This window comes from Cervus canadensis, chromosome 3 (assembly GCF_019320065.1).
Source record: "Cervus canadensis isolate Bull #8, Minnesota chromosome 3, ASM1932006v1, whole genome shotgun sequence".
NCBI classification, from domain to species: domain Eukaryota; kingdom Metazoa; phylum Chordata; class Mammalia; order Artiodactyla; family Cervidae; genus Cervus; species Cervus canadensis.
The window spans coordinates 113514110-113536453 of NC_057388.1; the positions used below are offsets into that span (position 1 = coordinate 113514110).

General features: G+C 50.6%; 1 protein-coding gene across 6 annotated transcripts in view; it reads right to left on the bottom strand.

Moving 5' to 3' along the window:
* Positions 1-22344, bottom strand: part of PRKAG2 (protein kinase AMP-activated non-catalytic subunit gamma 2) — a 293481-nt gene that overhangs the window by 89911 nt on the left and 181226 nt on the right. For all 6 annotated transcript variants that reach the window (XM_043464194.1, XM_043464192.1, XM_043464193.1 and 3 more), the window contains one exon: positions 14724-14935. In XM_043464194.1, coding sequence (XP_043320129.1) covers positions 14724-14935 — 212 coding nt within the window. The remainder of the gene's footprint in view (positions 1-14723; positions 14936-22344) is intronic.

Sequence of the window (22344 nt, forward strand, 5' to 3'; positions counted from 1 at the left end):
AATGGACTTTTAACTTGCTTTTGAGACACTGTGTGGAGAGGAAAGCATTAGCCCAGATGTAAAAATCGTATTTGAACTTACCCTCTGTGGTTCCTCAGAGGACTTTTTATTGAACTACTTGCTTCAATTTCCCATTCTGTAAATAAAATATCCTCTGATTTCATCATGCTCAAGATGAGCAGATATTATTCTTGGTTTAGAGTTCCATGCAAAGCCTCATGGGAAACAGTGGAGGGACTTCCCTGACGGTCCAGTGGTTAAGACTCTATGCTTCCACTGCAGGGGGTTTGGGTTCGATCCCTAGTTGGGAAGCTAAGATCCCACACACCATGCAAGTGGAGCAGCCAAAAAAAAAAAAAATAGTGGAAAAAATGTTACAACACACACCCCCTTGAAACAGGTTTACTCCAGCCCTGCTGGAGAATTTGGGCATCATTCACTAACTGGGCAGGCACTCCATTCTCAGAGACGCCAAGGAAGGCTTGGGCTAAACCTTCCCATCATTCCAGCAGCCAATTCCTACTGAGTCATTAAAGGCACACTGTTAATATTGGTGTTATGGTTTGTGTTACTGTTGTACCAATGGTACTTTACCAGCTAAAGTTAATGCTTTTCTAAATACTGTGAGTTAGGGACAGTCTTGGTCCTGAGCTAAAGGAATTCCCATCTAAATGCAAATCAAGACAGGCCCGTTGAGAATGCATGATTAGGTACAGTAATTTTTCCACCATTGAATACTCAGCCCTTAAAATGCATTTTTGCACAACTGTGTTGGTGAAGTTCCCTTATGGGATGAAACTATGTTTTCTTCCTGGCACCAGCAGTTACACAGGTAAAGATGTTCAGAGTCTTGAGTCCTTCGACTTAATAAATGGTGAATAAATTGAACAAAGAGGATCGTTTTTCTAACCTCTCCTTCTCCACCCCAGACTCTATATCCAGGCCCCTGATAACTCTATCTGATGTTCCAAATGAATCAAAGAGAGAGTGACCCAGATGGAACTTGTCCTTCATCCCCAGATCTATTTCCTCTTCCTAATTTGATGACATGGCCATCCATCCTTTCATGCCAAAACCTGGAGAGTCACCCTAGACCCTTCCTTCCACACGCCACGTTAGATTCTTTTATAATTAATCCCTTCCCCCAAATCTCTACTCCTGTGGCCTGAATTCAGTGCTTGGCCATCTCTCACTGAACTCTTGTAGCACTTTCTTGACAGATCAGCTTGCTTTGTCTTTCTCCCATGAAATCCAACCTCCAGCTCATCACTGGAGTCATCCTTCTATTAAAATGCAAGCCTGACCAACGAACTCCTCTGAAAACCACTGCCAGCGTGGCCAATGAGAAGTTAATGATGCTCGGGACTTCCCTGGCAGGCCAGTGGTTGAGACTCTGCTTCCAAGGCAGGCGGTGCGGGTTCGATCCCTGATCAGAGAACTAACATCCCACGGGCCACCAAAAAATAAAATCATAAAAAAGAAGAGTCTATGATGCTCACGTGTGCTGCTTGTGTCAAATTTGATCATTTCTTAACTCAAGGAGATTAAGGGGAAGAATAAGGGCCCTTCCATCTTTAGCTTACACTATTCCAAATATCCCCAGTTCAGTACAAAAGCAGATTGCATCATGTTATAGTGCTCCGAGGGGCAGGAAAATTCAAACCCTTCAGTCCTAGCTCTACAGGACTATTTACTGGTTTGCCATCTTTTTGACCATTCTAATTTCTGGGCCTCTTGCGGGCGGAACTGGTGACTAACCCACCCGCTCTCCCCAGAGGGACATACCCCACGCATCTGGTGGGGGCAAAGATCCACGGCCTCTCTCTTGCCTTTCTGGAGACCAGTCTCGTTCTGCCACTCTGCATGGGATATCTTAGCAACAAACTGAGTGGCAGCAAAGGGAACCTCTGGCACAGACTAGTCAGAAGCTGGCTTTTATTTTTCCTGAAAAAAGGCCAGGAAGTAAATATTTTGCAGGCCACCCAGTCTCCACTGCAATTACTCACCTCTGCTGTTGATGACAACAGCTAGAGAATATGCGTAGATGAATAACTGTGGTCACATACTAATAAAACGTTCATGACAAAAACAGGTTTGCCCATGGGCCAGAGGGTGCCCATCCCCGAGTGAGGGATGTAGGCTACGATGCTGAGTCAGTGTGTGGTGGACAAGGCTGCAAACTCTGAGACTTCTTAGTGATAAGACAGTAAGAATGTGGGTTTTGGAACCCAGTTGCCTTGGTTATAATTCAAGGCTAGCTCAGGAGTCTCTGGGTCACTTTACCCAGATTATCTCGGTTGATCTTTGTCATGATCCTGTGAGGTAAGCCCTACATTCCTCTATAACAGAAACATGGGGAGAGAAGCCATGAAAATTCAGCAACTTGTAACTCCTTTCACCAGCGTATGTCCATGCTCAAGACACACCTGTCTTTTAAAAGAAATGCCCTTCTAGATGTCCCCTCCAGCACAGTCCTTACTCATGACTCCTCTTCACACCAAACTTCCTGACAAAGTGGTCCACATTCTCTGTCTATCCTCTGTCATCTCATACCCACTCAGCCACCCTCTGCAAGCTGGCTTCTGCCCCCGGCTTCGTGAAATCAGTGACGGGAGACCCTTTCTTCAGCAGAGAGATGTCTAGTCTGTTATTCAGGTGATGCTCCTCATACCATCCCATGTGAGGGCAAAAGATGACCATGACGGACTCTGCCCCTGGGTACAGGTACTTTTTGTAGATTCCTGTGATAAACTCCAGTGAACATCCCAACATTTTAACTACTGCCTCTGCCAGGTTGAAGGCAGGGTTGCTCCCCCAGGGTGCACCCTAAGGTGGCCACTGTCTTGATGGCAGATTTAACCACGAGAAGGGTTGGCTCCATCGGTCAAGACAGTCAGATAATCCACCACCGGAAATTTACATTTTTTACCCCACACTTGTGTCTCTGGGACCACAGCACTGCCACGTGCAAGGTCGTGGGACCTGTGAGTCTTTCGAAGCCGATCTGCCGCCTGTTAGGTTGTGACCCAAGAGTAAAGAAGTGGGAGGTGCCCCTCAGTGCTTCAGCTCGGGGTCCTGATTCTGCAGGACTTAATTTCTTGTTGGGAGATTCTCGAGAGCAGGAATTATCTCAGCCATTTTTGAGTGCTCAGGGCCAGGCACATGGTAAGGTCTGAGGATATAACTGGTGAAGGAATGAGTTCCTTCGTGGGTCCCTGGGGAGGTGACACAGCGGGCATTTATCAAGCTGTAAAAAAAAAAAAAATGCTGAGGGACTTCCCTGGTGGTCCAGTGGTTAAGAATTTGCCTTGCAATGCAGGAGACATGGGTTCAATCCCTGATGGAGGAACTGGGATCCCACAGGCCATGGAGCCACTAAGCCTGAGCACTGAGACTCCTGAGCCCATTCACCACAACTAGAGTCTGTGCACCACAAGAAAAGATCCCGCATGATGCAATGACGTTTCCATGTACTGCAACTAAGGCCCGAAGCAGCTAAATAAATAAATATTAAAAAAAAAACGTTGAGGTAAGAAGATCCACCATCTTCTCCTTGGAGCTCAGCTACCCTAGCTGTTCAGCTGCTCAGTCGTGTCTGACCCTTTACGACCCCGTGGACTGCAGCACACTAGGCTTCTTTGTCCTTCACTATCTCTTGCAGTTTGCTCAGACTCATGTCCATTGAGTCGGTGATGCCATCCAACCGTCTCGTCCTCTGTCATCTCCTTCTCCTTGCAGCTATCTTGGGGGAACAGAGAAAATGAGGATCCCGCAGACTCAGGCCACAGCTCAGGAAACGCACCAAGTTCTCAGCCAAGCACGTCTCTCTTACTTACTTCTTTCTGCTCATCCAGTCGTGATTCCAGCAGTGCAGGAGCCCGGGAGCAATGCCAGTTATGGTACCTTCTCCTGACAGCTGGGAGAAGAGATGTTCCCCGCCTGCCTCTTCAACACACAGGCTGCACTTGTCTGAGCTCCAGCTCCCATGATAACCAACCCCATCGGGAATCAGGTCTCTCTGCGGCTCCTGCTCCTTGACCCAATGTGAATTTTTTCAAACTATTTTTAAATTATCTAATCTGTTGTGAGTAACAGATGATGAAACTGTTAGTTTCCCATTCCTGGGCAGACAGTCTTAACGTCAAGACCTTATTAGGTTATAACTTGCTATTTTACATGGAGGACGGGAATATAAAACAAAGTAGTACATAGAAAATCTTTACTCCTTGATGTCAAGTGATCTGAAATAGTTTCAGATGTTTAAAGGGCTGTCTATTTTTAAAAAGGGGCCAATTATTCCAAATAGCAATCTTGAAAACTGGCTAGCAATTTCTTTCCAAATAGTCACACTAGAAAAACAAGGGACCTTGGAGAGTGATTTGTGGGGAGAATGACCAGTTTTTAAAAAGAACCCAAAGTTCCTGAGTTTGTTATCTTTTCTGAATCTACTGAGTTGTTTCCTTCCCACATACATGATCAAACAAGTATTAGATACGTTTTGATATGTAACAGATCACCCCAAAACTCAGTGGCTTAAAACAACAATAATATTTTAATATCTGTTATGGACTGAATTGTTTTCCCTCTGCTCTCCAAATTCATATGTTGAACCTCTAACCCTCAACAGGCTTTTATTTGGAGATAGGACTTTTAAAGATGTAATTACAGTCAAATGATGTTGTAAGGATAGGCCCCTGATCCAATAGGACTGGGGTCTCTGTAAGAAGGAAGAGATGCCAGGGGTGTGTGTGTATGGAGGAGAGGCCAGGTGAGGACCCAGTGAGACAGCGGTCATCTGTGTCCAAGGAGAGAACCGTCAGGAGAAACCAAACCCGCCCTGAACTTGGACTTCCGGCCTCCAGAATGGGAGAAATAAATCTCTGTAGTGTAAGTCACCCAGTCTGTGGCAGTTTGCTACAGCAGCCCTAGCAGACTAGTATGTGATGTCTGATGGCTTCTGCGGGTCAGGAGTTCAAGAGCAGCTCAGTGGGTGGTCCTGGTGCAGGTATGGGCTGGGGCTGTGGTCTCATCGGAAGGCTTGGCCGGGGCCGGATGATCCACTTCCACGGTGGCTTACGCCCGCTGCTGGGATGTTGGTGATGGTTGTTAGCTGGGGGCTGTAGTCCCTTTCCCTCTGGGCCTAAGGAAACCTCTCTGATTCAGTCCCAACCAGTCATCCTGAACCCCTTTCTTCAGTTTAGTTACATGCCTTATGATATACACACTAACTATATCATAAGGAGAAATACGCACGCCATGCAACAGCTGAGCCTGTGGGCCACAATTAGTGAGTCCGTGCTCTGCAACAGGGGAAACCACTGCAGTGAGGAGCCCGCACCACAATGAAGAGCAGCCCCTGCTCGCTGCAACTGGAAGAAGGCCTGTGCCCAGCACCGAAAACCCAGCACCACCACAAATACATAAATAAAATTATATAAGAAATATAGAAATAAATTGGAAAAACAGGGAATAAGTCCATGTACCAGAGGCTGTGACGCACAGTTGAGGGTTAGGGGTGCTGAGCCTTCACGTGGTGGGAAACCCAGTGTAACTTACTGTCAGCTCTCCCTGGTTCCTCCATATCTGTGGTCACGCATCCAAGGATTCAGCCAACCTTGGGTCGGCAACAGTCTGCATCCAGGTGGACCCGTGCAGTTCAAATCTGTGTTGCTCTAGGGTCGCCTCTACCACTCTGGTCCCCTTGCAACAATGAAGGATTTTCCCCTGGATGCTGGGAACCTGCCAACAGGCAACCCTCAACTATTAGCAAGGACAGTCCTTGGCTAGAGAGGGCTGCCTTGCCTGGGGTCGAGCCTCTTCCAGGACAGCTGCCATCTAACGGCCGGTGATGAGCGTGTAAAGGTCTGGCTCCTTCGGTCCAACTTGGGGTCACTGGGAGGTGCTCCCCGAGGTCTGGGGAGGACTGTGTTGAGACGGCACCGCATTGTAGCTTCTCTCTCTGCCCATCCTCCTCCCTCCTTCCTCCCACAGGTGTCAATCCTCAGAGGACAGCCCGATAAACATCCTGCACAGGAATCTCTACCGTAGAGCCTCTGTTTCTCCAGGAACACAAACTGCAGCAGTCTGCTTAACAGGAAGTGACTCTCAGCGAGGTACGGCATCTAAATTAGACTCCTTAAATATAGATACATGAGCCTTTAGACTCAAGCATGTCACGTGTTCACCTGCAGACCCAGCTGCTGGAATCAAGGGATAAGAAAGAAGGTAGATTTCAGAACTGGCCCGCACCCTGTGTCCACTTCCCCTGCCGTGCGATGGTCACTTCTGATGTGCTCTGTCGGCCAAAGGAATCCACAGGCCCAGACCCAAGGGGAGAGGACATAGGTTCTACCCCAGGATGGGAGGGGCTACAGAGCCCCGATTCTGAGTCCAGCCTCAGGAAGCCTTGGATGGACCTCCCTGTCGTGGGGAGCCCCATCAAGGTCATGAGAGCACGCCCAGTCTACCCGACTGGAGGAGGAGACCGCAAGGAACAGACACAAGCTGTTCTGGCCGAGGCCACTCTGGTCCAGCCAGTCCCCAAGTGACCTGCTAAATGACCACAGATGGGTGAGTAAGCAGTCGGGGCCAGAAGGACGCCCGGCCCCAACTGCTGACCCACAGGATGGTGAGCTAAATCAATGGCTGTTGTCTTAAGCGTGGGGGAGGTTTGTTATGCAGCGGTGGGCAAGCGGATGCAGGACCCAACCTTGCTGGCCACGGGAATCGAGCAGGCAGGAGAAGAGGGAATCAGAGACTCCAGGCTGCAGCAGGTGTCCTGGGGTCCTTGGCCCTGGCAGGCTGGGACTCCAGGCTGCGGCAGGGGGCTGCTGCTAATGGCCCAAACCTGCAGCCTCCTTACAGGACTGTCCTGTAAGCATCATCCCAGCTGGCAGGTGCATTTTCCTCACCCAGGGTATCCCAGAGCTGACGGCAACCATTCCACTAAAGAGGGGGACTTCCCTGGTGGTCCAGTGACTAAGACTCCACACTCCCAGTGCAAAGGGCCTGGGTTCAATCCCTGGTCAGGGAACTAGACCCCACATGCTGCAACTTAAGAGCCCATGTTCCACAACTAAGACCTGGCACGGCCAAATAAATAAAAATAAATATTTTTTAAAAAAAGCTATAAAAGCCCAGCTTCCTCGCCTCGAGGCAGAGCACCTCCAGGGGCAGTTCACACCACAGAGCTCCCCTGTCAAACAGCCGAGGCTCAGCTTCATCTGAAGCCACACCGTTGCTTTGCCCCTTCCCTTCCCGGCTCCTTAGACTTTTCTTCTGAGAGCTCTCTGTAATGAATAAACAGGCTTGCACCTGAAGCCCCGTCTCAGGCTCTGCTTCTAGGGACTCTGATTCGAGACACAAGTCAAGGGTGAAATTCCATAGAAGAAAACAGGGGGCGCATGGAGTGACTGCTGCAGAAAGGAAATTGGGTAAGTACCGATCACTATAACGCCTGCACATCAAATTTTCTACCCCCTAAAAGACGTCTCTTCCTTTGGTGGATGGTTTAGTCGCTAAGTCGTGTCTGACTCTTTGCGACCTCATGGACTGTAGCCCACCAGGCTCCTCTGTCCATGGGATTCTCCAGGCAAGAATACTGAAGCCATGCCCTCCTCCAGGGGATCTTCCCCACCCAGGGGTGGAACCTGAGTCTCCTGCACTGGCAGGTGGGTTCTTTACCACTGAGGCACCAGGGATTCCTGATTCTTCCTTTGGTTCAAGACAAATACCCCGTCACATGTTCCCACCTCCTAAGAAAATTCACCTGTTTCCTTCACAAGCACAGACGGCATGCTTGCTTTTCCCCTTCTTTTTTTTTTTTTTTAAGCCATGCTTTGGTATGTGACATCTTAGTTCTCTGATCAGGAATCAAACCCACACCTCCTGCATTGGAAGTCTTAACCACTGGACCACCAGGGAAGTCCCTCCTTCTATCTTTAACTGCTCGCTTCCTACTAACCCTATCCCTCTTGGTGTTTAAATCTATTCCCCTTTAAGGGAACAAACCATCACCTTCATTCTTCCAGCTGTAGCCCCGTCTCCTCCCCTTCGAAGCCAGGATCCTGGAAAGAGTTTTCTACACTAAGGCCTCCATGTCTTCAGCTCTTAATCGTTCACCCACATCACACGGTGTCCGCTCCTGACCTTGCCATTGGAAGTACTCCTGCCAAGGTTACAGATGACCTCAGTCCTTATGTCCCACGACCAGGACCGTCACTGACCATGCCCTCCAAATGCGTGATACACCACGAAACACAGTCCTTGTTCTTCCATAATGCTGTGTTTGCCTGGTTTTCTGCCTATCTTCCAGGCAATTCAGAATCCTTTCCTTTGTTTGTCCTTCAAATACCCACGTTTTTCTGGCTCTCTTCTCATCTGTGATACATCTCTCTGGATTATTTCATCTATTATCATGGCATAAGTTACTATTTACATTCTGATGATTAAAAAAATCTTAATTTCCAGGAGAGTTCCCTGGTTGCCTAGTGCTTAGGGCTTTCACTGCAGGGGCCAGGTTCAATCCCTGGTCAGGGAACTGAGATCTTGCAAGCTGTGTGGTACAGCCAACAGATAAATAAATAAAAACAAATAAGCAGAAATCTTAATTTCTAGATCCAGATTCACACATCCAGTGGCCCTTTGGACACCTCCATTTAATTATCCCCTGGGGACCTTGTTGTACCACCACCAGCTAACACACGTGTGTGTGCACTTATACACGTACACACCTGCACACAGCCTGTCTCCTCCTCTGTTCCCTATCCCAGAAAATGCAACTGCCATCCATCCAGTTTCCCAAGGCAAAATCTTTGGACGCATCCTTGATTCTTCTCTTTTGTCCCCTCAACTAATCAATCGCTGCACACCAAATCCATTTCAACCTGACCTCTTAAATAGCTCTCTACATTTTAACACCAGTCCCCTCCCCTTTCCACCGTCAGCTGCCACCAGGCCCAGATCATTTCACACAGCATCTCATCTGAACTCCTGCTGTACCCACATCCGGTCTCATTTCCACACCCAACCACGGGGACATCAAGATGCAGAGTTAATTGTTGCTCTCTGCTTCTGAAGAAAATTTCCACTTCCTTCCTCCGGGATTGGCTTTTCCACTCCCTAAGACTGGACTAGGAATTTTCTCCCATGCACAGTTTCTATCAAATTCTATTATAACTATTTATCTGTCTATACCCCCTTCCCCCAGTTGGGCTTCCCAGGTGGCTCAGTGGTAAAGAATCCACCTGCAATGTAGGAGGCACAAGTTTGATCCCTGGGTCGAGAAGATCCCCTGGAGAAGGAACCAGCAATCCGTTCCAGTATTCCTGCCTGGGAAATCCTATGGACAGAGGAGCCTGGCGGGCTACAGTCCATGGGGTCACAAAAAGTTGGACATGACGGAGAGACTAAACAGAGATAAAATCTCCGTCCTTTTGTTCAGTGAAAGTCACTCAGTTGTGTCTGACTCTTTGTGACTCTACAGACTGAGCCCGCCAAGCTCCTCTGCCCATGGACTTCTCCAGGCCAGAATACTGGAGTGAGTAGCCATTCCCTTCTCCAGGGGATCTTCCCAACCCAGGGATCGAACCCAGCTCTCCCGCATTGCAGGCAGATTCTTTACCAGCTGAGCCACCAGGGAAGCCCAAGAATACTGGAGTGGGTAGCCTATCCCTTCTGCAGGGGAGCTTCCCAACCCAGGGATAGAACCCAGGTCTCCGGTATTGTAGGCAGATTCTTTACCAGCTGAGCTACCAGAGAAACCCTTTGTTCAGTGAGCTCTGAGCTATTTATCAAACCCCTCCCAAGCATAAAGTGCTGCTAATAGATGAAGAGAACACCATCCCTGCCTCATGAGAGCTACTCACACACTTGTCAACCCATCAGCCTTCCCGAGCCCAGTGTCTGGCACCCAACAGTTGCTTAATAAATAGTTGCTGAGTAAATAAACGATAAAATGAGTACTTCTACAAAGACGAATTCATTGCCCTCATCCCCTTTCTAATTTTAGAATAAAATTCATGGGAACAAAGTTTATAAAAGTGATCTTCATGGTCGATGTTTACAGCAAGCGTCTTTTTATCCCAAAAGGCAGAGATAAATTATATCTAAATACTTTCAGGCGAATAGAAGCCTTTAAGCAACTCACATTCCTCTATGAAGATTCTGCCGGTAACCAAATGCATGAAATCAGCCAAGTTTCTAAGGAATTTAGCACAAGAGGACATTCAACATAATCCAATTATAAAGAAACATTTAGATGAACCCGAATCCATCACCAGCCCTCCTGCCAAGGGCTGCTGAAAGCAGAGACCAGGGCCAAACACAGCTGCAGGGGCTGTGACCAGTATGCTTGAAGGAGCCCCTGGAGGCCTTGGGTGATAAAACTTAAACATGATTAAGGCTCCTGTTTAATGTTCATAGCCAGTGGAACATTGTCTTCCAATTTGAAACATATCATTTCAAAACACAAGTGGGAAATCTCGGGTGATCACCCTGAATTTCTGAAGCTCAAACTTTATAAACATTGTACTGCTGACTGGATCATTTTTTTTTTTTTAATGTGGTAAAATATACATATGGGGCTTCCCGCGTAGCTCAGTTGGTAAAGAATCTGCCTGCAATGCAGGAGACCCTGGTTCAATTCCTGGGTCAGGAAGATCTGCTGGAGAAGGGATAGGCTACCCACTCCAGTGTTCTTGGGTTTCCCTTGTGGCTCAGCTGGTAAAGAATCCGTGGGCAATGCGGAGACCCCAGTTTGATTCCTGGGTTGGGAAGATCCCCTGAAGAAGGGAAAGTCTACCCACTCCAGGATTCTGGCCTGGAGAATTCCATGGACTGTACAGTCCATGGAGTTTAAAAGAGTCGGGTATGACTGAGTGACTTTCACTAGGCTCCTCTGTCCATGGGATTTCCCAGGCAAGAATACTGGGGTGGGTAGTCATTCCCTTCTCCAGGGGATCTACCCAACCCAGGCATTGAACCCAGGTCTCCTGCATTGCAGACAGATTCTTTGCCATCTAAGCCACCTTGGAAGCGCTGCTACTTCTTTGTACATTCATTCTATTAATTTCTGAGAGTTTGATATTGAAACTGCAACTAAGCATCTTTACTTAACAATTGTAGTATATTGTGAAACTATATGTAACTTTGCTGTGTATTTACCAAGTTTCCTGTAAATGTGTTATCATATTACCATAGTTTAAAAAATAAAAAAGGTTAAAAAAATATATACTCACAATCAGGGGACAGGGAAGGGGTACTGAAAGCAGACTTAGAACGTCCTCTGAATTCTCTCTCATTTAAGCTGGGAAAGGCTGTGGGCTCGTTCTGCGCACAGAACTTCTGAAATCGTGGAAAAACCCCGTGTCTGAGCCTGCACCATCACTTCAAATGATCTAAAGCCCAAACAACCACCTCCTCTTCAAACCAGCGTCTCTTCTCCCGTGGGGCTGTCCTGTCAGTCATCCCGGGTCTGGGAGAAGAAGCCGATGCTTTGAACAGACTTCCTCCGTCCCGGCCTCTCTGGCGGTCACTCTTGGCTCCCTTTTCTGGTCCCCTCCTGGCTCCCTGTCAGGTCTCCGGGCCCGCCAGCCTCTCGGCAGGCTGGGCACACGGTGGAGGGCAGGAAGCCACGGAGATGCCAGGCTTCCTATCCCTCTGCCTTCAACGGCAGCTCAGGCCAGGGGCTGCTCCTCCTCTGCGGCCCCAGCTCCTTCCTGCCAGGCAGACACGCTGGTCCCACCTCCCACCTGACGGGGTCCCCTCCCATCCCTCCAGCCCAAGGGGAGTAGTAGCTCCCTGCTTTTGATAACGTTCAGTTACCTCATGATCCCTTTTTTCTGGACACATTTGTTCTTGAATCTCTATGACCAAGTCTCTTCGCTAAATGCCCGGGACAACAGGAACCTCAAGATCTCTTCTCATTCACACCCAAGTTCACAGATGACCTTCCTTCTGGGCCCTGAGTGCTAAGGGGCCTCCTGGTCTTCCCGTCTCCAAGCTCCACCAGATCACCAGCGCCCCCCAGACAGCACCCCCACAGTTTCCCTGCCAGCTCCTACCCCAAGCTACAGTCACACTCCTTCCAGAAGGCCCTATCTCCACCTCTCCTGCTGATTTGAACCCTACAGTCACCCAAGTCTTCCTTCCTTACCCTCATCGTATTTCCCCCTTCCCACCCCCCTGCAGTGTGGACTATTTGTTTCCCACCTGATCCCCACCCAATCTACTTGCCGCTTTGATTTAACTGCTTTATCTGAGTGTTATTCTGTTCCCAGTAAGACTGTAAGCCCTAGAGGGCAGAGACAATACCTTACATTATATCCCTCAGCACTTAAAACAATACTCTGCTAAGCTTACATCTAATAAAGTAATCATTGGACAAACAAGGAGAAGACTCATGGTAGGTTCTCTGCCAGACTAACACATCTTCTTTCTTCCCAAAGGCAGCAACTGTTATGATTAGATGGTGTCCCCCCAAAAGCTTTGTGAGGTCCTGACCAACGATACCCACGAAATGCCACCTTGTTTGGAAATCGGGTCTTTTCAGAGGTAATTAAGTTACGAAGAGGTCATCCTGGGATTTCCCTGGTGGTCCAGTGGCTAAGACTCTGTGCTCCTAATGTCGGGGGGCTGGGTTCAACTCCTGATCAGGAAACTATATTTTACATGCCACAACAAAGGCTCGGGGCAGCCAAATACATAAATAGTTTTTAAAAAGCCGGGCTTCTCTGGTGGTCCAGCTGTTAAGAACCTGCCTGCCGATGCAGAGGACACGGGTTCAATCCCAGGAAGATCCCACATGCCTCGGGGCAACTAAAGGCCGTGTGCTGCAACTACAGAACTCTAGAGACCGCACTCCACAACGAGAGAAGTCACCGCAATGAGAAGCCGACACACCACAACGAAGAGCAGCCTCCTCTCACAGCAACTAGAGAAAGCCCTCGTGCAGCAACAAAGACCCAGCACAGACAAAAATAAAGAAATAAATATTAAAAAAAGAAAATTCTAGGGACTTCCCTGGCGGTTCAGTGGTTAAGAGTCTGCACTCCCAACGCAGGTGACCTGGGTTCAATTCCTGGTCAGGGAACTAGATCCCACATCCCCCAACTAAGACCTGGCGTAGCCAAGGATATATCTATCTATGTATAAAGCAGTCATAGTGAGGTAGTATCAGTTGTTCAGTTGTGTCTGACTCTTTGGGCTATAGCCCAAAGACCCATGGACTGTAGCCCACCAGGCTCTTCTGTTCATGGGATTCTCCAGGCAAGAATACTGCAGTGAGTTGGCATTCCTGTCTCTGGGGGACCTTTCCAATCCAGGGATCGAACCCACGTCTCCTGCAATGCTGGCAGGTTCTTTGCCGTCTGAGGCACCAGGTTGGACCCTAATCCAATATGAGTGAAGTTCCTATAAGAGGAAAATCTGGACACAAACAGAGTTCGAAGAAAGACAGCATGTGAAGATGCAAGCATAGACGGGAAGAAAGCTGCCACAAACCAAGAAAACCCTGGGGCTCCTGGAAGCTGGGCAGACAAGGAAGGCTCCCCCCTGCTGCCCCCTGAGACTTCGGTGAGCACACGGTCCTGCCAAAACCTTGATTTCAGGCTCCCAGCCTCCAGAACATGAGATGATGGCTTCATGTTGTTTCAAGCCCCCCAGTTTGTGCCCCTTTGTTATAGCAGCTGCTGGAAATTAACACCACACCGAACAGACTGGTTACATCCATACGCAAAGACTTCAGTGATACGGTTTTTATATCCTTGTTAGGTATAGGAATGATAGTTCATGTCTGTGGTCCCAACATGAACTAGAAGCGGTGATGGTGGTCCCCACACTTCAGGCCCACGGTGTTAAAATGCAGAGTGTTTAAGTGCTGCCATTAAGCCAGCTCCTCCATTCATATCCACTAGTTCTGATCCTCTGAAGGATGCAAAGACACCTGTTTCACCAACCCACTCTGCTTTGAAAGGCTCACCTTTCCAAGACTGCTTCCCAAGTCAAATGATGTCAGACTCTAAATCTTAAAAAGCTAGAATAAAATTTCTATAAAAAAACTATTTTTTTTGCTTTGCCTAGGACTTTTTACTTTAGTATCCCAATCACGACAAATTCAAATAAAGCTTTTAACAACTGATTTTTAAAAAGAAGCTAAAAGAGCAAAAAAGTTTTCCTGGCCATGTTCCAGAAGCTACTGTTCATTTGATTTCCACTTGCCTATTGTGCTCTTATGAGAGTCCCTTGAACTGCAAGGAGATCAAACCAGGCAATCCTAAAGGAAATCAACCCTGAATATTCATTGGAAGGACTGATGCTGAAGCTGAAGCTCCAATACCTTGGCTATCTGATGCAAAGAGCCGACTCACTGGAAAAGACCCTGATGCTGAGAAAGACTGAAGGCAGAAGGAGAAGGGGACGACAGAGGATGAGATGGTTGGGTAGCATCAACTACTCAATGGACAAGTCTGAGCAAGCTCCAGGAGATGGTGAAGGACAGGGAAGCCTGGTGTGATACAGCCCATGGGGTCACAAAGAGTCAAACACAACTTAGCAACCGAACAACAACAGCAATGGTGCTCTTGCTACTTTTTTCTTCGTTTGTGATTTATGATAAAATACACCCAAGATGTCAGGAGTGCCCAGCCTTAGCTTCAGCTATATCCAGACTCTGCCCTCCCTCCCACGCCCGATGGCCTGGCCCCCAGGAGGAGGCCCAGACTTACAGATTTGGAGGGAGAAGGATGTGTCGGCGATGCTGACGGAGGCCTGGCTGCACTCTGGAAGGAGGACGGGCTGAACCTCTGGCCTGTGTCCAGAGGCGAAGAGGAGGCATAGATGCGATTTTCCAGTCGCTCAGGCTCGTGCTTGTAGGACTCGAGAGGGAACGTGTGCTGCTTGGCCACTTGGGTGGGTGTCGACGGAGAGGAAGAGAGGCCTGGGGTAGAAGAGGAACCACAAAGGGCATGAGCGATTTGCTGACATGGAGGAAAGGGCTCCCAGCTGCAAGTGCTGAGAGTCTCACACGGCAAGAATCTAAATGATTCAATTCTGAATGTTGGGGACAAGCTTGCCTACAATACTTCTAATCCCTTAGAATTGATTGTGTCCAGAAATCCCCGCCCCACCCAACCTGAGTCGTGGGCAGAGTCCCCCTTGCTGTGACAGGGACAGTTCAGAAGTTGTCGGGTGATAAGACGTACACACACTTACCGGACGTGATTTTCAAGTTTAGTCCAAGACTATGGGATCTCCCCTCCCTCCCCTACAAAGCATGGTGCCGAGAGCATGTGGAGTGGAGCCCGTAGTCCTTGGGATAAGACATGAGGAAGTTCATATTCAGCAGAGATGAAGGTCAGAAGTCACATAACTACACCAAGGACCAGACCAGACACTCTGTTATTGTCAAAATGTGTGATGTGAAAACCGCCACTGTGGCTGTGCAAAGAGCTAGAATCACTGTGAAGAGGATCGCTGGGGTGGCTTTGGGAAGGAGAGGTCTTGCGGAGTGAGGACTTGGATAGGACTGGAACCAGGAAGAAGTGGGGTGGGTGGGATGCGGGGGACAAGGAACTGGCAGGAGACCCGGACACGAATCTGCCCAGAGTGAGAGGCTGTCCACGTCCAGAGGACTTGTGCAATCCTGGAGGCCTGTCTGAGGCAGGCGGTTGTCACTCACACCTGTCTGATTACACTGTAAGATCATAGTTACGGCTGAACGGAGTCCCCCAAACAGATATGTTAAAGTCCGAACCCCCGGTACCTACGAATGTGACCTTATTTGGAAATAGATCTTTGTAGACAGAATCGAGCTGAGATTATACTGAAACAGGCTGGACTCTCAACCCCATGTGTAGTGCCCTTATAAGGGGAGAAGACACAAACACTCACAGAGGAGACGGCCACGTGACGACGGAGGCAGACACTGGGGTGACGTCTCCATGAGCCGAGGCATGACAAGCACTGCCAGCAACCATCAGACGCTAGAAGACTGGAGGAGGGTGGTCAAAAGGCCCAGACTCCCAGTCATCAGATAACTAACTGCCAGGGACGCAATGTACAAAATGATGGCCGTAGTTAACACGGCTGTATGACACGCAGGAACGTCAGGAGAACTCCTAAGAGCTCTCTCATCACAAGCAGAAAGCTCTTCTCCTTTTTCATTTCTTTTTCCTGTTTCTGTAGAGAGGGGGGATGTTAGCTCACCCACTGTGATCATCATTTCACAACACGAGAAATTCAAAGTATCATGCTGTATGCCTTAAACATACACAGTGATGCACATCAATCATTTATCAATAAAACTGGAAAAAGGAAGCTAGAGGCAGCAAGGTGGGAGGCTATTCAGAGTCTCAGAGGGGGTGTGGTCCTGCTGACACGTTGGTTCAGACTTCCAGCCTCCGGAATTACGAGAGAATAAACTCCTGTGGATTTACGCCACCCAGTTTGGGCTACTTTGTTATGGAAGCTCCAGGAAACAATACAATAATGCTGCCTGATATTGATTTGTTTCCAAGAGAGGGGGACTCTGGATTTGGGTCCAGTCTCTCACATTTATAGGTAACTGAATACAATTTTTAAATTATTCAAAAATACAACAGGCATGCAAGCCAAAGACGTCAGTAAACATGGGCCAGGGGCCACCCTCTTGCTCCCTCTGACCTTGACAAAGACGGATCGGCCTACAAGCCACGAGCCTACCCTGTGCTGCTCTGTACCCCGTCCAGACTCCTCCGCTCGCCAGCCCTGGGCACCTGTGTTCCTTCTGCTTCCGTCCTCACCCCCCAGACCACCTCCCGATTCCTCCCACCCCCACTCCTGACTCTGCGGCCCTATGAGCCTCAGCCCATCTCATCTGTTCCGGGCCTACAGGTGAACAACAGGCTGCTTCACGCCAAACCAAACCAGGTGAAAGCAGGTGAGCTTCTCGTGCGTGCTCAGTTGCTCTGTCATGTCCAGCTCTGTGACCCCGCGGACCGCAGCCCGCCAGGCTCCTCTGTCCATAGGATTCTCCAGGCAAGAACAGGAGAGGAGATTGCCATTTCCTCCTCCAGGGGATCTTCCCGACCCAGGGGTTGAATCGTGTCTCCTGCACCGGCAGGCGGGCCACCTGGGAAGCATGAGTAACTTGCTCCTCCCGCCCCCATTCATCATCTGCCCGTGCTAGTCCAGGCGGGGGGCAGGTGCGTGGTCAGTGTCCTCACCCAACAGGCAGGGAGACCAGAGGGGGCGGGGCCAAGGCTCAAGCCTTCCCTCCCATACTTCCTAGACGGGAGCACTGGGAGTAACCAGGTCACTTTCCAGGGACCCCCTTGTCCCAGGAGCCACCATGCCAAGCAGTCCCCAGGCTGACCAGGGAGGAGCTCCAGGGAAAGCAGGATACCCACTGTGGATGTGGGTATCATCCACAGTCCGCGAGGAGACAGGGTCCAGGTGGACCGACCGGGAGAAGGAAGCCCCTGTGCTGTCCTGTGTGTGGACGCCCTCGGGCCCCAGGGGTGGTGGCGTGTCCTTCACTGGCTGCAGCGATGTGGCCTGGGGTGGACCGGCTCCCAGGGCCACGGTGGTCCATTGAGAAGTGTCACGGTCCCTGCTCCCCACTCCGGCCCAGGCCCCTGGACACAAGGCCCTTCCTGTGTCTCTCTGGGGTGTCTCCTGCACTCTGGGGTGTGTGCTGGAGAACTGATGGGGGGTCTCCATGGAAAGGATGGAGGGCAGGACCACTCCCTCCAGGCTTCCCCAACGCCCCCCACTTCCCCTTCTCTCCCTGAGATGCTGTCCCGCTTAGACTGGACTGGGCTTATCCAGTCCTCAGGATAAGCCTCCCCCGCCCACTGCAGGGGGACTTTCAGGGCTGGCGGAACTCCTGGCTAGTTCTTTGAGACAACGTGTTCCCTTCTCAAGTGTAAGGAGTTAGAAGGCGCTCCTTAAAGCCTAGATGGTGGCTTCTGTGTCCCCTGGGGCTTGTCCCACGTGAGCATGGGATGAATGTGACAGGGTCCCCACAGAGGACAAGAGGGACATTCAGAGGACGCGCCCTCGACACAGCCGTGCGGAGCTGCCCACGCTGAGGAGAAGATGGCAGACTTGCCATCCGGAGGTGGAAACAGGGGAACTGAAGGGAACTCGTGGCCCTCAAGAAAGCTTCTCTCATGGAACTCTTTCTAACGTCAAGAGGTTCGTCGTCCACCTTCCACCTGGCCTTCCTGAGGGCTCTCCTCCCTTCCCAGAGGAGGTGAGTCCTGTGGGGGATACAGGATGATACCTGGACTTCAGAGCTGGGAGCAGGAGTCGTGGGGGAGGAGACAGGTAACATGATGTGCGGGTTAGGAATGTGTGTAGCTTAGGACACAGGGCAAGAACTCTGCTAGAACCCCAAACATGCACCTTCTCTGCACCGCAACCTGCTGTACCTCTCAGGGTAGAGTCTTACGATACCATCTTACCGGTCACAAAGTACTGGATACACTCTTGCTTCCTTTGCTCCCCCATCCCCAAGAGAGAGGGGGCGGGTTGACGACCCTACTTCCCAGGTGAAGAAACTGGGGACTAGAGAAATCACTCACTGGTGTGAGTGAATGGCAGAGGTCCCATTTTGCTACAATGACACTGGGAAATCATCCAGAGAAAGAACACAAAGACTTAGAATCACACTTTGGGGGCGTGAATCACCCTTCCAGAAAGTGGGGTTTCAGAGGCTAAGAGGAGGGGGAGCTTGGGAAGCTTGAGTGCATGGAGGGAAGGTGGGATTGCTGTCGGAGGGGAGCGGGGCGGCCTTGTGGGGTGGGGATGGGCTCCTTCAAAGAGGTTTTCTCTTCCGTGCCAGCCAGAAAGAGCAGAGAGAATTTCAACAGAGAGAGTCTTCTGATCACATTTATGCCCCTTCTCCTGGTGGCTCAGATAGTAGAGTATCCGCCTATAATGCAGGAGACCTGGTTTCCATCCCTGGGTTGGGAAGATCCCCTGGAGGAGGAAATGGCAACCCACTCCAGTATCCTTGCCTGGAGAATCCCAGGGACAGAGGAGCCTGGCGGGCTACAGTCCATGGGGATGCAAAGAGTCGGACACCACTGAACAGCTAACACTTTCACTCACTTTCACCAGTGAGGGGAAAACTGTCTAACGGAAGGAAGGAAGAGGGTGGGTAAGAATGATACTCCTAACTTTTTTCCCCCTTTTTTGAATATTGGTGACACCATTCATAAAGAGGAAAATGGGGCGATGCTGACACAATTCTCCATTACCATCAAACAGACAGATTTATTTTCTAAATCGTAAGATAAACTGCCAAGCTCGGACTTCCAGGAGAAGCCCGTGTCTGAATGGCCAGTGGCTCTGGGCCAGGTCAAGGTGCAGCGGGACGAGTCCCACCTTCCAGCCTGGTTGGAAGAAACGGGACAGGCCCCAAACCCAAACGCATGGCAACAGTACCACGCGGTGAGCGCCGAGAGTCAAGCGCCCGAAAGCCCAGAGCAGGGGGAGCTCAGGGAGGAGGCTGGAGGGGCGGGGAGGCCCCACGGAAACACCGGGCAGGGCTCGACTCGAGAAGGAAGCGGATCGGACCCCATGAGGCGGCTTTCAAAGGGGCCCAGACGGGACAGGGCTGTGATGACATAACTGAGAAGCCCCGACAGGCTCCCCCGTCCTGCTCTTCTGGGAAGGCGCTCCCGCCCTCCCCCGGCCCTCGAGGACTTTGTTCGCCCTGCCATCACCTCCGAGACTGAACAATGCCCCTGCGTCTCCCGGGGCCGCAGCCAGGGCCAGTGAATAGGCCCAGTGAGTGAACAGAGGCGACGCCTGGCAGCCACACCAGACACCAGGGAGCCACGAGCTGGTGGTGACTTCACGGGGCCGGGCCACGCCGGCCTGAGCTGCGCCTGGAGAGGAGGGGAGACAGGAGAATGGCAGGGCCGCTGGAAGGAAGTGAACAAGGGCAGCAGAAGGGTGCAGAGGAGAGCCCTGGATTTCGGGAGCCTCAAGTTCTAGGCCTAGTTTCACCACTCACTAGCCAACCCCCTGCTTGGTTTAAAAAAAAAAAAAAGCCAGGTTGACCAGATGACTGTGTGGTGTGCCTCTCCCCCACCCCCCTACACGTGGTGTTCCCCTTCCCCTGCAGGGCAGCACCAAATTTCCTCATGCATATGGTCTGAAATACCCAGAAACATATAATACCAAAATGAAAAAATTTGTTTTCTTCCTGATCTTAAATGTCCTTGCTGACCATTGTCCCAACAGCCTGGAGTGAGAAGCACGTTTTTGATTTACCTCGCGTGGCGGTTTGCTAACATGTGGCCTTTAAAATAACTAACGACCCATCCCAGAGATGAGGGACAACAACAATGTTAGTTCTTCCTAACATTTAAAAAAAATTTATTCAGTTATCATAGTACTACTTTCATTTATTTATTTGTTGTTGGCGGGGCTGGGTTTTCGTTGCTGTGTGCGTTTTCTCAGTTGTGGCATCCAGGACTACTCTGTTGCACAACATGGGCCTCCTGTTGCGGTGGCTTCTCGAGTTATGGCTTGTGGGCTTAACTAGAGCATGTGGGCTCTTCCTGGACCAGGGATTGAACCCTGGTCTTGCACTGGCAGGCGGGTTCTTTACTGTTGGGCCACTAGGGAAGTCCAGTTGTTCCTGACTTTGGAGGGATGGTGATGAGGGTCATGGGGGGATGGTGACATGAACGGTATGTGTCAAACCAGTTGCCCCGGCCAGGGAGATGCAGGGACCCCTGCTGCTAAGGAGCCAGGCCACGGATAAGGACATCAGAGGGGACAGAAGGCCCCGGGTAATAGAAGGAAGACAAGCAGGCTGAGCACATGCTGGGGTCCAGTCTCCCCTGTGGGGAGTGGTCCTCGAGTACAGGGCACACACGTCCATCAGGGTTCTCCCCTCCACCTAGGGCTGACGTCCATGAGACACCAGAAGCAGAAGAAGAGCCACAGAAGCAGGGCCGGTTCCCTGGAGCTCATCTGCAGGTGCTGTTCTAGGCCTCACCAGCCTCGGCCCGAGCATCTGCCACTCAGGCACAGAGAGGATGCGGTGGGGAAGGAGGGGAGTGGCTGCCTTGAGCCAGGCCCTTCTGGGAGGCAAGCCTACAACACTCCAGACAAGCAGTCACGGTCCAGGTAGAGGCACCAAGGCCCACGGACGGGTACCTGTCCTGCTTCTGCAAATCCCTGGATCACAGGCCTCCACTCTGGCCGTCCAGATGGCCTGTGCCCACTCGGTGCCTGATGGGGTGAAATATAGCCCAGAGCCACCAACTGACTCGACGGGGCAGGATAGCTACAGGGGTGGGAGGATACCCTGAGGTGGGGACTCTGGAAGGAAAGGTAATCTCCCCTCTCTGCTCCCTGCGGGGTCTCCCAGAGTAACCCATGAGAGATTGGAAACACAAAGGTGTGTGAACTCCGTGTCGAAACACGAAGCTGGGTCATCAGGAAACCTGGGCCCAAACCTGAGACCCCAGTGCATTCTGGGCACAGACCGACCTGAGGTCTGAGCATTGATAGGATATTCCTTGGTCCTTTCTGACTTCAAGGGATCAGCCATGGCCCTTCCAGTGGCAGCTGGACTTTCTGGGGCTTGAACAGTCTGTGAGGGGGAACCAGACTCTCTGGCCTCAGTGGGCTGGGGTCTCCCTCGGTGCAGAAGCAGGTGCTCTTGGGACCTCCCTGGTGGTCCACTGGCTAAGACTCTGTGGGGCCAATGCAGGCGGCCCAGGTTCCATTCCTGGTCAGGGAACTAGATCCCACCTGCTGCAACTAGAGTTTGCACAGCACAACTAGAGATCCCTCGTGCCGTGACTGATGACGGAAGATCCTGTGTGCTGTAACTAAGACTCTAAGATCTGGTGCAACAGCCAGATAAATACATATTTAAAAAAAGAAGAAGCAGGTGCTCCTGTTTGCTCAGGAGGATGGATTAGCTCCCCCACCCCGCCAGCATGTGTGTGGTCCTGGTTTGTCCCAGCCTGGCAGTGATGTGCTCTCAGGCTTTAGGCAGAATACCCGTAAAGAGTCCCTGTAACTTTCTCACTGAACTCTGGGTACCTTTCTGCCTCCCTTTCCCATGGGAAGACTTTTCTCAAAACCACTGGTCTTTGCAGTCCTCAGTCTCCATCCCCAGAGTTTGACCTAACACCCTGGGCAGGGCATCTGAGTCATCTAGCCAGTTGAGATGATTTCAGCCCACAGTTCTCAAACTTTACCGAGCAGGATCACCCAGCAGCTCGGAAAATACCCCATCTCAGAGCCTAAAGATTCTGTTGAGTGGGTACAAGGTGAAGCCTGTATGTTTAGCCGCTCAGTCGTGTCCGACTCTCTGCAACCCTGTGGCCTGTA